The 16,251-nt window shown below is 36.6% G+C and overlaps 1 protein-coding gene across 5 annotated transcripts in view; it reads right to left on the reverse strand.

Annotated features, from left to right (window-relative positions):
* The window catches only part of NRG3 (neuregulin 3), a 394,717-nt gene that overhangs the window by 9,308 nt on the left and 369,158 nt on the right, over positions 1–16,251 (reverse strand). For all 5 annotated transcript variants that reach the window (XM_072039476.1, XM_027459942.3, XM_027459940.3 and 2 more), the window contains 2 exons: positions 14,702–14,828; positions 6,904–7,031 (listed from right to left, as the gene is read on the reverse strand). In XM_072039476.1, the coding sequence (XP_071895577.1) occupies positions 6,904–7,031; positions 14,702–14,828 (255 nt within the window). The remainder of the gene's footprint in view (positions 1–6,903; positions 7,032–14,701; positions 14,829–16,251) is intronic.

Raw genomic sequence — 16,251 nt, forward strand, 5'->3', positions numbered from 1 at the left:
TAAAACATAACCTTTCTCCTCAAAGTGAAAACATACAAAAGAAACCCAACAGGCTCTACTCGAACTACCCATGTTCGATTATGGTCTCTATTCTGTTCTCTTCACGCTTACGCTTTCTTGGTGTTTTTTAATTGAAAAGATCAATAACCCATAGCAATAGCACTCCCTTGAGGACTTCTGATGCTTCCTTAAATAGATTTTTCTTTAGCTATTATGAAGGCTGCAAAAAAACTTGAAACAACAAACCACGTTGGAGTGAAGTACTGGCTTTTCAATTTGGAAGGCTGGGTTCAAACTGTGAGATACAGTTCCTACTCTGTAAAATAACATTACCACATCATAAAACAATTGACAATTTCTGCTCAGGAAACAGATTATTAGATCAGGGAGTCTTAAAAGATGCAGCTGAATGAATAATTCACAAAGGCTAATGAAATTTAGTGGTTTTTTTTTGTTTTGTTTTGTTTTTTTTTTGCGTTATTATTGATTGCAGTATATTCATCAATGTACTAGGAAAGTCAACAAACTGATTATAACTTAACAAACTTTGGACTGATTGCAGATATTTGAAACTAGAAAGGCACTGTTAAATTGTAGTTGGTTTGATGCTCTTGTGCATCTTCCCTGCTGGATGAGAGCACATGGGCACGCATGTGCAAATTCATGTACACACTGTGTCTGTAACAGATGTAATTGCAACACATACATGTACACCTGAGATAATTTGGATAATCTGCATGAAAGATGCATCTAATGCCCTATGTAGACTTCCTTCAGCTTGTACTGAAACTCCTCTCGCTCCCTCTGCTGCCACATCCTCCATCCCACTAAAGGAGCATGGGCCGGTTGGGCTGCAGTGATCTAAGCACAGGCCGGCATCTTCCTGCAACCGCAGCAGCTGCAGCACCGACAAGCCTTGAGAGGCCAAACTGTTGCTAATGTTAAATTCTCAGGCTTTTGGCGTTTCTGACTGAAAAAAGGAGGTGAAAATGAACACAAATCATTTGTACGACTGGCCAAAGCAAATTTACTGTGAAATACTGGGAAATCCTATGAAAATGTGACTCCTTTTTCCCCAAACTGTCCAACTGTGTCTTCCTCCAATAACTCTAATACAGTCTCTCTCAGGCTTCTGCTCTATTGCTCATGTGAAGCCTTCCCCTCTCTGAGGCAAACAAGGTCCTTATAATTTTTCCAGGTTGTTTACCCTTCTTTAGTCACCTTTATATTTTCATCCCTGCTCTGTACTCCAGTCTACGTAGATAGAAGAGACCAGTCCATGAAACTGGGCTGTTCAATAAAGCAGACCAACAAGGAAAGCTGTAGCAGATATGTCTCCGATCTCTTGATTAGTCAAGAATAACAAAAATCAGAATAGGTCTGAAATGATTCACAAGTAATTAATAAACTAGGGAGAAATTTAGTTCTTATGAATTAATGGTTTGAAATAAAATTGTTTTATGTGAAATTGTCTTTAGGTTGAGCAACTGAGTTAAAACAAAGATTGTCTCAGGAAGTGGACTGTTCAAGACACATACGCAACTCCCAAGTGCATTACCTGTTCATGAAGAGGAGATGACTTGTAGTGAATTTACAATAATGCTGGGAATCATCCTGTACTATTTTTTAGTTAATTACTAAACAAAATTGATTATACATCTCATGAACACAATCAAAAGTACCTTTGTTAACAGAAACATGAAAAGTACTAACAAGAGGAGCACAATTAAAATGTTAAAACTTTAGATGGGAATCCCTTCTTATTTAATAAGGACAATGGAGCTACAGAAATATTGCTTACAACAATGTCTATCTTTATTTTATTTATTTATTCTTTTTCCTGCCTCTTCAGTCGTGTTTTATCTTGTGATGACAGCAACTGTCACATCATTTTGATTCCCATCAAACTCTTCCTTGGTACATCTTGTATTCCTTCTATGTCTCTGCCTTCACATTTTCCCTGCGTTCTCAAGATGCCCCCTGGTGTCCCACTCTGAATTAGATATCCAAGAGAAAGATGCTAAAAAGATGCCAAAAACATTTAAATGTTCTCTCTTCCTGCTTTGGTGGTTTTGTTTTAAAAACTTTGTTGAGCTGCAATACATGAACAGAAAGATGCAAAGCAGAGGAAGGAAGGGAAGTTCTAAAACTGATTGTAAATACTCTGGCTCTGTATCTGCAAAAACTATACAGAGAGCTATATTATATTACATACAATATTCTGTACTGATAACAAGATGCAAATATTGCTAAGGCTGAAAGCCGTGCTGCTTGCCCTTCCAAGAGAGGAACGGTAAATACAAACCCCAATGACAGAGCTAGCTACCACATAAACAGTATTTTTTGATACTCCCTGGGAGCCACATTTTTATGCTAAATACACTATCTATAGCTAACACTTGTTTAGATCAACTATCTATACAGACTTTCAACCAATTTTCCATTTTAATAAAAAGGATCTGTTCCATCTGAGAACATAAGCATCTCTCAATAAATACCATGTGGCAGCATAATACTGTATCATGAAGTCCTTTTGGCAGACTGCTAACAAGAATGAGATGACAAAGAAACAGTGAGTCTACTGGAGTCCGTGTCACAGAAAGCCCCCAAAGAAGAAAGTTAACATCACTTTTTAACTTCAACAGATCTATAAATCTGTATGTGACTTATGTGACTGAAGTAATACTAAGAATGTAGAGATTATTATGCCAAAAAGCTGTGACATAAGCAAACTGAGAACTTTTACTAGTCTTATATATATATATATATATATATATTTATAAATCTCAGTAGCATCCTATATTTATTCCAAGCATTTCATACAATCATAGAATAGCTTGGGTTGGAAGAGACCTTAAAGCTCATCTAGTTCCAACCCCCCCGCCATGGGCAGGATACCATGCATTAGATCAGGTTGCCCAGGGCCTCGTCCAACCTGGTTTTAGCAATCATGTAACAAGACACCAGAGATTACTTTAGGAGAACATCTAATCTACACATATTTTTCATTGTGCCACCATACTCTTTCATTTTCAATTGGTCTTTTACTTCTCCTTACGCTTTCTCTGAGGTATTTATAAGCAGCTGCCATATACTCTTTTCAGTCTTCATTTACTACACCAAGACAGACTCTCTAATCCGTTCTGTGGAACACAGATTATTCATTCCTTGTATTATTGTATTAGCTCATCAGGCAATTTGAGCTCATACTAATCAGGAGGCCATTTTAAATACACAAGATACAATACACTGGTGTGTTCTCATGCTATATTCAAATGTGGTGATATCAGTGTCTCATGAAGTAGTTCTAAAATTTCTGACTTTCTGATGGAAATGTCTTAACTAATACTTCCTCCCATCCCATTTACCTTTTGCACATCTGTGTCACTTTGTGACTTATTTATCCTTTCACCGAATAGCATATACTGAACCTTTTCTTCCCCATTTGTTTCTCAATATATCAGATAAAAATTTGTTGTTAGTTCCCAAATGCCTGACCTTGTATTTATTATTGCAGAGTTTTGATCTATCTGCATTACTCAACTTCAAGCATGACCTATTGTTCTCTGTGATATTTTGTTTCTCTGCCTACCCCCCTACACCCTAATATCTTTACGCCATTTTCCATTTTTTTTTAAAGTAAACTTTTAAAAGTTTACTTTTTAAAAGTAAACTTCTCCAGAAAACTGGGGTGGGGGGGGGGGAAGGAGGGAAAGGAGGGAGTGAAGTACCAGATTCTTTATACTTTCTCCCATCTCAAGCTTCCTTGGTTGCATTAGTTTATCAGTATTTGTTCTTTTTAATCCAATAACTTTATTTACATAATAGCTTAGATTTACTATTCCATTTAACGTAAACTGAATCAATTATACAGAGAGCATAAAGAGTAAAATGCTTGCTAAGACTATAATATGGTTTTAGCATGGTTTTTATGGAGTTAAAAATTCATTGAAAATGCAACCACAAATTATTTTACAATTTGGAGTACATTTTTTGTATTTTGGTGCCTTTGCAAGACAATACAACTGCTTTAAACCGAAAGCCTCTGCATTTGGCTTTCATCAAAGCATTCTCTGAAATGAATCCCTCTAAAATCAATGATGAATGAATCGATGAAGGAAAGTCAGTATGACTAATTACCAAGAAAACTGCTACTCAAAGGGATCACACATCGGTCCGAAAGTTAACAAAACCGTAATTTGTTTCTATCAGTTAGATACAAAGACAGCAGGGTTTTTTCTTAGTGAAACCAACAGATAACCTGAGATGAAACTGAGCATACTGAGTAAGTTTACTCATTAAACATACTTGTTATTTTCCAGTTCTAGGAATATTATGGATTGTTTTACATATGTAAGCAGATGGTGTAAAATTCTACAATATTAACAGTGCATAAGACAGGAAATACTTTAGGAGTAAGATGCAGTGGTGATTCAACTCTTTCATCTCTATTGTAATTCCTTGCATGCCACTGAGGTTGGCAGAGTGAGAAAATTGTTATTATCTAGTAATCTGAGTGAAATAACCAGATGATCTCTGTCAGTCAAATTTCAGCAACCCAGAATGATTTCCTACCTCGATAGTCTTACTGTCAGGCCAAAATTGCATTGGTTTTAGAAACTGTGAACAGACAGCTACTGATTTAAGAAATAATCACCCATCATTAATACCCTCGGAAGCACCAACAGAGAAAACAGTTCTAGTCATGGAACAAAATATTTCCATAGTGAGTGGAAATAGAGCAGTAATAGTTTAACAATAGTGTAAAATAGAGAACCTGGAGAGCTGCTATAATTTTTCCAGGCTCATGTGATTTTGAAGACATGATACTGCACTTGCTCTATTTTTCTCTAATTGTCCATCTTAGGGAGACCTAAGAATTTAAGCTAGTATCACTTCAAGCCTATGTCACTGCTTAGTTTGGATGAAACACCTCAATGGAATGAAATGAAGGGATGGTTAGGACAAAATGCATCTCAGAGAAGAAAAAAAAGAGAAAGAAAAAAGAAAAAAAAAAAAAAAAGAAAAAAAGTTTAATCGTTTAGCCTTATTTGAATACATAAATAAGTGCTAATTGTACCTAGATTGTGATTTAATAGATGGACATCACAAAAATGAAATGGAAGGGGAAATAAAGCTATTTCATACTGAACAGTAATTAGAAACTAAAGAAACTGAATAACTTAGGAAGCCGTCACATGATGCATAAATCAAAGATAGCCTTATAAGTCAGTGACATGTTGAAGTCTGTTGCATGTTTTATAAAGTGAGGTCCTTGTATAATAAATCTTAAGTTATAGAACTACAAAAAGAATATAAATCAAGCTAGTGATTCCACATCTTAAAAGCAGTTCTGAAGAAAAGACTCTTAATTTAGTCCAGTGTTTGACATCTGAAAGTATAAAACTATATATTTTTCCCTTAGTAAACAGAGATTTTGGTGCATAGAGGTGTTAAAATAAGTACTTTGGAATTCTGCATTAATTCACTGTAAATTCTGTGAGACTTATTCTTTATTTTCCCTATGGAAAACAGAATCCAGAGTCATTCAGCTTTCAAGAAGTACTCATAAACAAGAAATATTTTTAGCCCTTATTTCCACATTTTAATCTTAATAATGTAGTAATGTAGCACCTACATAATTTCAAGTTTGAGTGTTGCAATAATGTTATTAAAGATAAGTGAATGTCAGTGTCTTTTCTTTAAACTTCACCTTTTGACTAAATTGAGATAAAAAGTCTCCCCAATGCTTCAAGTGGAAAGCATTCTGACAATAGTTACAGATTTCATCTTATGCTTAGTAAAATTACTAATTGTGTATAAAAAATCTGTGTGGAATAAGGAAGAAGCCCTAATAAGTGGATCTGACATGATATTACTGGTATTACAAGTTGGTATTACTTTTTCATGCCAAATTAAAGGCTTCAGTAAGACAAATGTAGATAGGACCCAAATATCCTTTCCTAGTTTATATGGTGAATTTTGGTAGGCTTTTTATTCCTTCTCTTTTCATTCAAAGAAGAAGGAACATGTAGCTGACTGGGAGGCTGCAATAAAAGTGCCCTCTCCGCTTTACATTAGATGCCACAGAAGTTAGATTACTACCTCATGCAATCCCAGACTATTTTTTAGTAACTTTAAAATGCTGTCCTTAATTAAAAATTAATAAATCCTTCCTTTTAGATTACCTAGCCAAAAAAATTCTTATCTAATTTTTCTCAGCCTTCCATCTCAATCTGACATCTGAAACACATTATTGTTACAATTCCCCCAACCATACTGCTTATACCAATCACAAGCTTGATTTCTAGTCCTATAACAAAGCATCTGCACTGTTTTTCACACAGAAAGGCTAAAAGTAGAATTCTAACCCAAATGCCACCCAGTGATGATTGACATTCCTCTTCTTTTACTCCTGGAAAAAACGTGCATCCAAATTTTGTAAAGACTAGTTTTCAAAAACCACCATATGTTCACAAATAAGTCATTATTAATTTCAAGTACTATTTGTTTAAAGAAAGAGTGAGAAAGGCTGGAAGTTTTCATGCATGCCTTTCTTTGGAGAATAAGTCATTAACTTCAGGAACATTGAGAAGAAAAGTCTTGTTTTTAATGATTTCTCAAACTAGAGTTATTTCATTTGGTGGTCTGTCTCTATAGCTGGGATGTCTTTTAATGCTTCCTCTAGGACCTTTGCAAAACATAGTTGGTGAGCGCTTTTAATGCCTTTTATGTCCACAGATAAGAAAATGCTTGGACATCTGCTTAATGAGTAGGCTAAGGCTCTATTAGTATCATATGGTTCTACACATCTCCCAGTCCCGGAGCACAATAATCCTGTCCGTGTATCACCAGTTCAGCAACATCTCTCGGCAGCCTGCCATCAGACAGCCATTTGCTTACCTATGTTGCTTGATGGGCTGGGTTCCTCTGTCAGGAGACAAGGCCTCTGGGAAAGACTGAGGGCCTGAAAAGCTAGACTCCATAACTTTGTCCAGAACAGGCCCAGGATGCCTATCTGGTTTGGAGTACTGCGGCACAGAGAACAAAATTAATTAATACATAAAAAACAAAATACATTGTTGATGTTAGTCAGTCAGAACTGAAATTGGTTAGAAGTGCTAAAATACATTTTAAAATTAAATCAGGCACTGCAAATAATCCATTCACTATTTACATAAGCAAAGAGCACCGATACTTGTTATCCCCACTACCTTCTACACAGCAGAATACTGATATCTGCATTGGTAGCAAAATTACTGACTAATCTTCCCACAATGACAGGGAAGACTGATCCCTTTGAATAAAAGCCTACTTTTGTGCTTGTCCATGCAAGGACTGAGATCACAAAACACATCTCAGAGGATGTTCTGCACCTCCTTGTGTCCTTTGGTAATTTCAGTCAAACATTGCTTTCATCAATATGCATAACTATGAAAACCAAACCAAAACAGCTTTTGTATCATCAGATAAGTAAGAAAAACATTTGAATCCTATCTGTAGCACCAGACATCCCTTTTGGACAAATCTGCGCCTGAAACTTTTAACCTGGGAGTATCTGTGCTAGTAATATCAGTGTAAACATAATTCTTCTTGTGACAGTTGTAGGCGTAGGGCAATCTCCGGGCACACAGTGAGACACAAAGGTCTGTAAGGCAGACACTGGACGTGAACAGGAATGGATTTTCTTCTTCCTGCTTTGTGATTCAACTGGAAATTCAGCAAAAATTGTGTCTCTGATCCTGAATAGAGCCAGGAAGTCAAAGCTGCATTTTGGCTTGAAAGAAGAATCGGTGTTGTTAGTGGTTACTGGGCAGTATCTCAGAGATATGAGTGGTTAACCCACGTTTCCACAGAGGTATGGAAAATATTACACTTGCAGAGTTTTTATGCTGTGTTGTGATGACCTGCAGTAAACATAATTGGTCTATTTTTCTTTAATCTATTTCTCTCTGCATTGAATTTGTATTTTTAGTACTAGATATTTGTTATCTTTACAATAAGCTGGTACTGTGGATGCTATTACATGACTAAATATTTTAAAAAGAAAATACAACATAAACTAAAAAAAAAAAAAACACAAAACAAAGATCACAGTGGAGAAGATAGTAAGATTTCTGCCACAGCACAGATCTTTTTCACAATTACTTTGTTGTCTAACAAAAGACGAAGGAAGAACTTAAAAATATATAATTATTTTCTGATTCCCATTTATTCTTATCTACATTTCTCATGAGTTCAGCAAAATCATAAAGAATGACATGATTACTCTCTTTTAACTGGGTTAAATGCAATTTCAGCACACCTACTCAAACTGCTCATGACCAGTTTCTATTGATAAAATAACATCTCCAATTTTTTCTCCTGAGCTCCTCTCCCTTTTTCTGTTGGGTTAAATATCCACAGAAACAGGGCCAAAATAACTGCTTACATGCTTTTGAAAGCAAGGTGGCAATATGCAAAATGTTGCTGTGCACAAAGTAAACACAACCAAAATAATAAGAGGAAACATATTCCACTCATATTTCTTTCAGCTACTATGATCTTAGTTGTCACTTGTAACCATTATAGATAAAGTATTCAGACAGAAGTATGACTTTTAAGGTGCTCATGTCTGTGAAAGTTTTAAACTTCAATAGTTATTCTGCCAGCTGCAGAAGTGACACTGATTGCTGACCTGAATAAATCAATTTGAGCTATGTGAAACATAGGTTGTTAGCACCAGGAAGCTGTTTCTGTTCTTTTTCGTGTTTGTTCATGATATTAAATTGAAGGTTCAAATGGCTTATAGGACCATGATTATGAAGTCCAGCACAGAGGGTACGTAGCGATAAGCTATGTCTTTTGCCACATCCACAGTTAGAGTGGATGTGGGCTGGAGGGATCGCATACAGAGTCTTTTTTCTTTACATCTGAGGAAAAACAGGACCCCCGTGAGCTGGTTCTGACTAGCAAACAGCCCCAGATATCCAACACCCACCACTGCCCAGGTACAGGTGGCTCTTTCCCGCTAACCATTTCGCTTAATCAATTTTCAGAAACACCGCTTACCAATTACCACAACAGCCATAATGTTGATTACAATGATAAGATGAATCACAATTTGAACTAAGGGTGCAAATATATGGAGAATTTGAACAATCAATGCAATTGGATTTATTTGGACGTATCACACATCATCCATAGACTTAAACACAGTTGGGTTTACTCTTCTGTAGTTTAACTGTAAATGCCACATCCCTTCTCTGAGACCACCCCAGAGGAAAACATCTTCAGGTTTCTGGGAGAAGTACATGTACAGCAGCATCAGTCATTGCTCCCAGAAGCAGGGTAGGGGATCACTACCCATCTGTATCTTGGCGGAGACTGTCCCACTGTCCCAAAGCCCAGTTCTCACCCAGGCTGCCCATCCCGAGCTGCCAAGCACACAGCCACTGTGGAGAATAAGCTGTGAAACACTTTCAAAGGACAGTTCCAGGAGGTTGGAAGCATCACTGAAAGCTTATCTGTATTATTATTTGTAATGGTTTTATTGTCTTCTTGGTTAATTATTTGTGCTTGTTTGAGCAATTACTGAGAAATGCTGATGCATATGGCTAAATAAATTAAAGAATAATGATAGCATTTAAAAATAAACCGTTTTGCAAATTTTCAATTTTTCACGGTTTCATGGAGAAAATCATCTGTTATGTACAATTACTCAAACTCTTTGACAATAAAATTCCAGCCCCTGCTAGTTAAAGCTAAACAAGTCTGCAACGACAGCCTGGGCAGGGAAGCAAGAAATCAGCCTCTGCCTCTGACCTGCTGTACCACTGTGAACACATCATCTCCCTGCTCTACATCTTGGACTATTTCTAAAATTTAGGATCCATAGGTGACAAATGCTACAGGTGCTACAGAATAGCTAGACACTGTTGTCCTAGGCTTCTGCAAAACAAATCAAGCTCCCCTCCAGCTTTTCTTCTCTCTTACTCCTTGATTTTCCCTCAAATGATAATAATAATGATAATAATAATAATAAAGTCAATATATGCACACAACATTGAAAGAGAGGTGATGTGGGGATGCCAATTCAAAAAGGACTGAGAAGGCAGAGGGGGTTCAGCTTTAAATTACATTCAGAGAGCATTCCTCAGAGAGGTGAAGAGCCTTTTCTCGATGGGTTGGCATTGCAGAACCAACCTGTCAGCTGGAATATTTAACATCCTTACAGCTGTTCCCATATGTTATGTGCTCTGTTGCCAACGCTCTATACAGAGGCCAGTAAATTCAAGTTTGTCTATTTTGGCAGTTCTTCCAAAGTTGTCACAAGTTATTGAAATAGGAAATTTGCTCTTGATCTCTGCTAGTAAATCACACCATAACTCAGGCAAAAACACACAGTGATTTTTTAAAAGAGTTAAATGTTTCTGTCTGGTGTTCAACTGATATTAATTGCATTTCTATCATAGTGACTAATATATATATATATACACACATTTTACTATCAGCAAAAGGCAACAAGGCACAAAAAAAGCATTTTGTCCTCTTGCTATAAGGATATCAGAAACCTGTACCCAATGACTGCAAGCTGTTAGAAACAAGTGTAGTGAAAAGTGAAACCACACACTACAGCATGAAAAGCATATTAGGCACCTCAGAGGGAAAGTGATGGGGAATGAATAGATCCACTTACTACCATGGGAGAAGGTATTAAAATCCACAAGGGTGAAAAAGGCCATGACAACTCTCAAAATCACAGAAGGAATGGAGGTGTGGCAAGCCTGCTGCTTTGCACCCCACCCCACCCCACCATTTCAAGCTAATTGATGGAATGGCAGACTCAAACTCCTTGGACACCTTTTGCTTCACCTATACTTACACTGTACATGTATTATCTAGCTTGTGTGCCAACGCCAGATGTTTGATGTGAATGTGCTTGGAGTAGCTCTGTGCTAAGAATGACTATACTGGTAAAAGATGGCTTGACCTGTTGTCTGGTTCATACTTGGCAGAGGCACGGTGCACAGCCTGGACCTGGGTTTAAGTCCCTGATCGCTACAGCAAACCTATTCTCTGTTGCATGCCAGGTGGACCTATTCTTTCCCAACTTTATTACAGTGCTGTATGCTGGCATCATTCATTTAGGATATTTTTAGAGGGTCCAAAAATCGGAATGGTAACCTGTTAGTATTTACCAGAGCTCTTGAAGTACAGTTGCTGCAGAGCTTTAACAGTTTTTATGTTTGCTGCTCTTCAGAGACTTTCTGGGAATGCTTTCAACAAAAAGAATAACGAACAGGAGTGTAAAGCCAAGTCTATACCTCCTTGTAGTAGGGGGCTACCTAAGGCTGCAACACCAGAGGCTTTGTAATTCCTACTCATGGTGCCTGACCTGTAGAATACCACAATGTGGCTGTTCTCCCTCACTTGTATTTATTCTGATAATCACAGAAAAGGAAGGAGAAAAAAAATTAAAAAACAACTTCTTAGATTAAGGAAGTTCTAAAAAGCCTGGTCATTTTTTTTTTCCCCTGAATGTCCCCCTTTAAAAATAAAAATAAAAAATTGAATATCCAGTCTTCTTTAAAAAAAACTAAAAGACCAATATTTCCATATAGATGGAATGGAGGAATGTCCTGCTCTTCCAATTCTTTTCTTAAATATTGCCCTTTGAAATAAGGATTCCGAACAAATTTTGGATTTAGGATTCCAAATCAAAAGTTTGGATCTTTTAACCCTCTATGTGATTTTCATAATCACACCACTGCAAAGCAGCTTTAATTGGCAGAGGTGGGATATCACAGGGACTCAGGTCCAAAATTCTTTCCTTTTCCTTCTGCAGCAATCAAAACAGCTGAAAGCATAATGAATTAGGCTAGAATAAAGTGAAAATTTATAATTTCAATACTTCATTCAAAAACAAAATGTGGGTTGCATGTTGGTTTGTTTTTTTTTTTGTTTTTTTTTTTTCTTTTAACGACAATTTTGATACGTTTACATAGCTTCTCATTTGAAAGATTCAAAACGGGCTTTCCAACTAAATAACTTTTTTTTTTTTTTTTTTCCTCCTGAAGTCCAGTCAAGGTTAAAAGGGAAGAAAGAAATTATGAGGAGAAAAAGTACTTCCTTGAAATTGGTCAAGCTCTTTAAAACCCCAAACCACTTGAAAAACTATCTGCTATACCCTGGGTCTCAGGAACTATGTACAACTTCTTCCTAGGGCAACACAGCATTTGAAAAGACCTATGCACTTATTAGTAAATGTAGCAGACTCTGAGTCTAAATGTGAAAGCTCTTGCAGAATAGGCATCAGAATATTCATCAAGAATAAGAAATGTTATGCAACTATTTTTAGGTCTACACTAATACAGAGGAGAATAGAAAGCAAGGTGAAAAAAAAAAATATGGAAGCATCACCAGGTCCATCATGCATAGGAGGGAAAAAAAAAAAGGAGAATCTTTTAGGGAAAGAGAATGGCAGCATACAAGCAAGACAGGTTACCCATTTTAGAAGAGCATATAGAACAGAAAAGGAAAATAATTCCAGGATTTCATAAACCCAAACATCCCCTAACTGGATGACTAGCATCCAGAAAATAACTTTAATTTTTTTAAGTTTCTCTTGCTTAAGTTGACCCTTGGGAATAGAAAGAACCAAGATTTCTCCCCATGGTGGGGAGCTGCAGATGATCCTCATGGAGATCATACCCAGAGTGACTGCAGCACCTGCTCAGGTTTGAGCCAAGGGAAAGCTCTCCTCCCCTCACCAGAGTCTGGTCTCCTTCTCAGGCTGCAGATATGCACAGGGCAGATCTCTGGTCTCTGATGGGGAGCCACTCAGACTCATTTCAAAGCTCTTTTCTGCTCTCTTCCCTCCTCTCCCACCCCTTTTTTTTTTTCCTCCAATCTGCCAAGTTCTGTAAATATTTAATGAACTGCCTACATGCATTCCTGCACTAAAATCTTTCTAACAATAGAAATCATTATTGTCCTGCACTGTTACTCTACATGCCGCACAAGGTCATTCTGCATTTCTTCCTTAGTATTTTTGCTCCCCAAAGGAAAATGCACTAATGGCAAGGATAAAACTGCTCCCTGCTAGCTGCCACGGGAACTAGAAAGCGGTGTTAATTACCAGCACTGAGAATTGCAGTCTGAACAGCATTAAAAGCTGAAAAGCAAATGTGGCTTAAAATAATAAAGAATAACAATGGTTTTCAGTCTCTAATATTTGGAATCCACAGACTGCTGCTTCGGCCATTATAACTATTGTTATGGCAAAAGAAAAAGGCTTAAATAAAGCTTGTTGATGTGTTTGCTGGATGCTCATAAGATACCAAGTAGTTCTTTGTGATGTTTGGTTGAAAAAATACTGCACTGAATTAGTGAAAAATGCCTGAGAACATATTCTTAGTGCTAACCAAGACCTACTTTGTATGTTAGAACAAAAGGATCACAAAAGCTCTTTACAACAAAAGCTCTTTACAACTTTACCTTCTGTTGTCACCATCACAACCTAATAACACTCCCAACAGCTTGTTTTAGGGGCAAGAAGTAAACTTGACTAAATGAAAGTTAAAGAACTGCAGAAGGTCCCCTAAACTGTCACTGTGCTATTTTAGTGAAATTATCTTTCTACTTGAAAGGGTGCATTTTTCCTGAATCACAAAACATACAATGACTGCAAGGGTGCTTCTACAAAACAAAACTGCTCGTGAGCACAAGCAGTGCTTTAACAGCTCTTCTGTCACAGCATGGGGGCTTGGCTTACTCCAGCTGGTTAAAAAGGCGTTCATTTGATGTAAACCTGGATTTGAGATATCTGTGGCTAAGCGAGCATGAGTGCTCACTTTTTTTTATATTATAAAGTATAATTATAACTTATTCTAATTATTAAAATATTCTAATTTTTGTCTTGCTATCAAGATCATTATCCATTGTTTTAAAGGCTTTGTTCAGAAAAAAAAGGATCAGCATTCATACACATTGAGTGTATGAACGAGGGGAAGAGAACAGCATGCATTGGAAAGGAATTTGCATCAAGGGCTAAATAAATTAGCTGTCTTCAAGGTCCTTGTTTCAAATTCACTTTATGCATTTCATTACTGTGGGATTGTATTAATTTACAAATAACTTTATTGAAAACGTGACTAAATACATTTTGAACTTAGTTTGGACAAACCAATCTCTTTCTAGTATCAAAAATCCCCTTATTTAACTCAAGACCCAGCCAAATGATACCATCTGCACTGTCTTCCTTGGACACTAGTTAACCTGTACAAATTTAAGTCCAGATTTTGAATTTTTCTCTGAATTAACTGTGACGAGTTTCACGCAGGTTCATTAACGTGTTGTACAGGAAAAGTCAAAGTCACTCAAGATCAAAGTCCTCCACTTCACCTATAAACTATATTTATGAGCTAAGGTATTTTCCAACAGTAATTTCCAGTGCTGGATTCAAAACTACGGGGCTCAGCGTGGCTTATTACATGAACAAAATACCCCAGGGCCCATCAAAGTAACTTACAAAAAAATAAATAAAAAAAATCCCTGCTTGGTGTTTTCTATTAACAGGCCTGATAGAAAACATTTTATGAAAGAGGTGAGAATTCTTGTTCCCATTGCTCAGATGCTAACAGCAACATGACGATGTGCTGCCATCAGCAGCAGGAACACAGCCAGGCTATTAAGTGTTGTAGCTGGCAGGATTACTTACATTTTGCAGCTGGACTCGGCTTTGTGCCATACACTCTGACTTTGCCATCATGCTGGAAGCATTTAGGCTGTAGGTTTTCCTATTCTGTGTTTCTTTCAGCTGTTCATGAATTTGCTTTGTTTGTTTCCTGCAGAGAGAAATAAAATTCATGTAAGGAAGAGCTAGTTTGAACTACTACTATTAGCTATGATATTTGTATAACCATGGTTCTCTCTGTTCAAAACTTCATTGCATTGGATTAAGCAGCTGGCCTAATTGAGTAGTCTAATATTTCAATGCAATGGTCATTTTCTGGAGAGTCTTAAGAAAGGAAAAAAAAAAAAAAAGAGCTTCTCTGTTTAAAATGTCTTTTATTCTCAACTTACTATAATAGCATGCTAGTTGTTTTAGTGCAGATTTTTGAAAGAAAGATAATTTATTGCATATTTAACAATAGCTTGCATGCGGGCCTGAATATTAAAAAAGCATTTTATTTGAACTTGGAAAGAGATTTTGGAAAACACAGCAGGCATTCACCCCTATTGGTTATAAAAAGTGTCAAACACTTCTGCTAGTAGCATTAGACTTGACCTAGTGCCTTGCGTACACTGGCCAGCAGCAGCACTGCTTTGCTATGCTGCACACAGCTTTTGGACAGCAATCGGTGCTGAGCCAAATTTCAGGAGGAAGTAAGCGATTTCAGGGAAGCGTAGATAAGAAATAAGGAAAAACAAACAATGTTTTCTCCATTCTGAATTTGAAATTCTAGCAAAAAGGCTTCACTAAAATTTTGAAAAAGTTCTGATGATTTGCTGCTGAAAGCATCATGACGTGATCATTTTCATAAAATTCCAGAGGAAATTCATGTCAGCAGCTCTAGAGTTTGTACAAATAAGCGCTGGACTTTGGGAATCTCTTCTGCACATACAATACTCTTAGGATTTAATCAGGAAAAAAAAAATTATGCACTCTCGGAACTCTAATTTGGGTTTATTTGGAAAATATGGGTTTTGAGTTCTTCATTTATAAACACACAAAAGTGAACTAGAATATTCAGTACTTCATTGCTGTATTTTTCAACATTACAATTGAGATTCCAGAAGGTAATTTACTGAGAAAAACAATCTAATAATTAGTTTCACATAATGTTTATGCAACCTAACATTAATATTAGGTTAATGCATATTCATTTTGCCAAAAATCAGGATGCACAGTTATAAAACTAGAAATTATTAATAATTCAAAGTTATTAATATATTTATATCTTTGTTTTCAAAACAAATGATCCTTATGTCTTCTACTTTACAGACACTCCGCAATAAAGTGTTATCTCAGCAAGAAAATAAAGTCACCAGTCATCTATAAAATCCAGCTGTAAAGAGCAGCACATTTTCTTTTTACTGTGCTCTCCCCTCTGTTGCTAACACTTACTTTCTTGATTACTCTGAAAGGAATAATTGGAAGGTCATAGTGTTTAATTAAAGTTCTGAACTTCCTCAGATGGAATATATTCCAAAAAGAAGGACTTTTTAATACAATGATGCATAGGGAATTGCATATTTCTAGCAGCA

The sequence above is a fragment of the Anas platyrhynchos genome, chromosome 6 (genome assembly GCF_047663525.1).
Source record: "Anas platyrhynchos isolate ZD024472 breed Pekin duck chromosome 6, IASCAAS_PekinDuck_T2T, whole genome shotgun sequence".
NCBI lineage: Eukaryota > Metazoa > Chordata > Aves > Anseriformes > Anatidae > Anas > Anas platyrhynchos.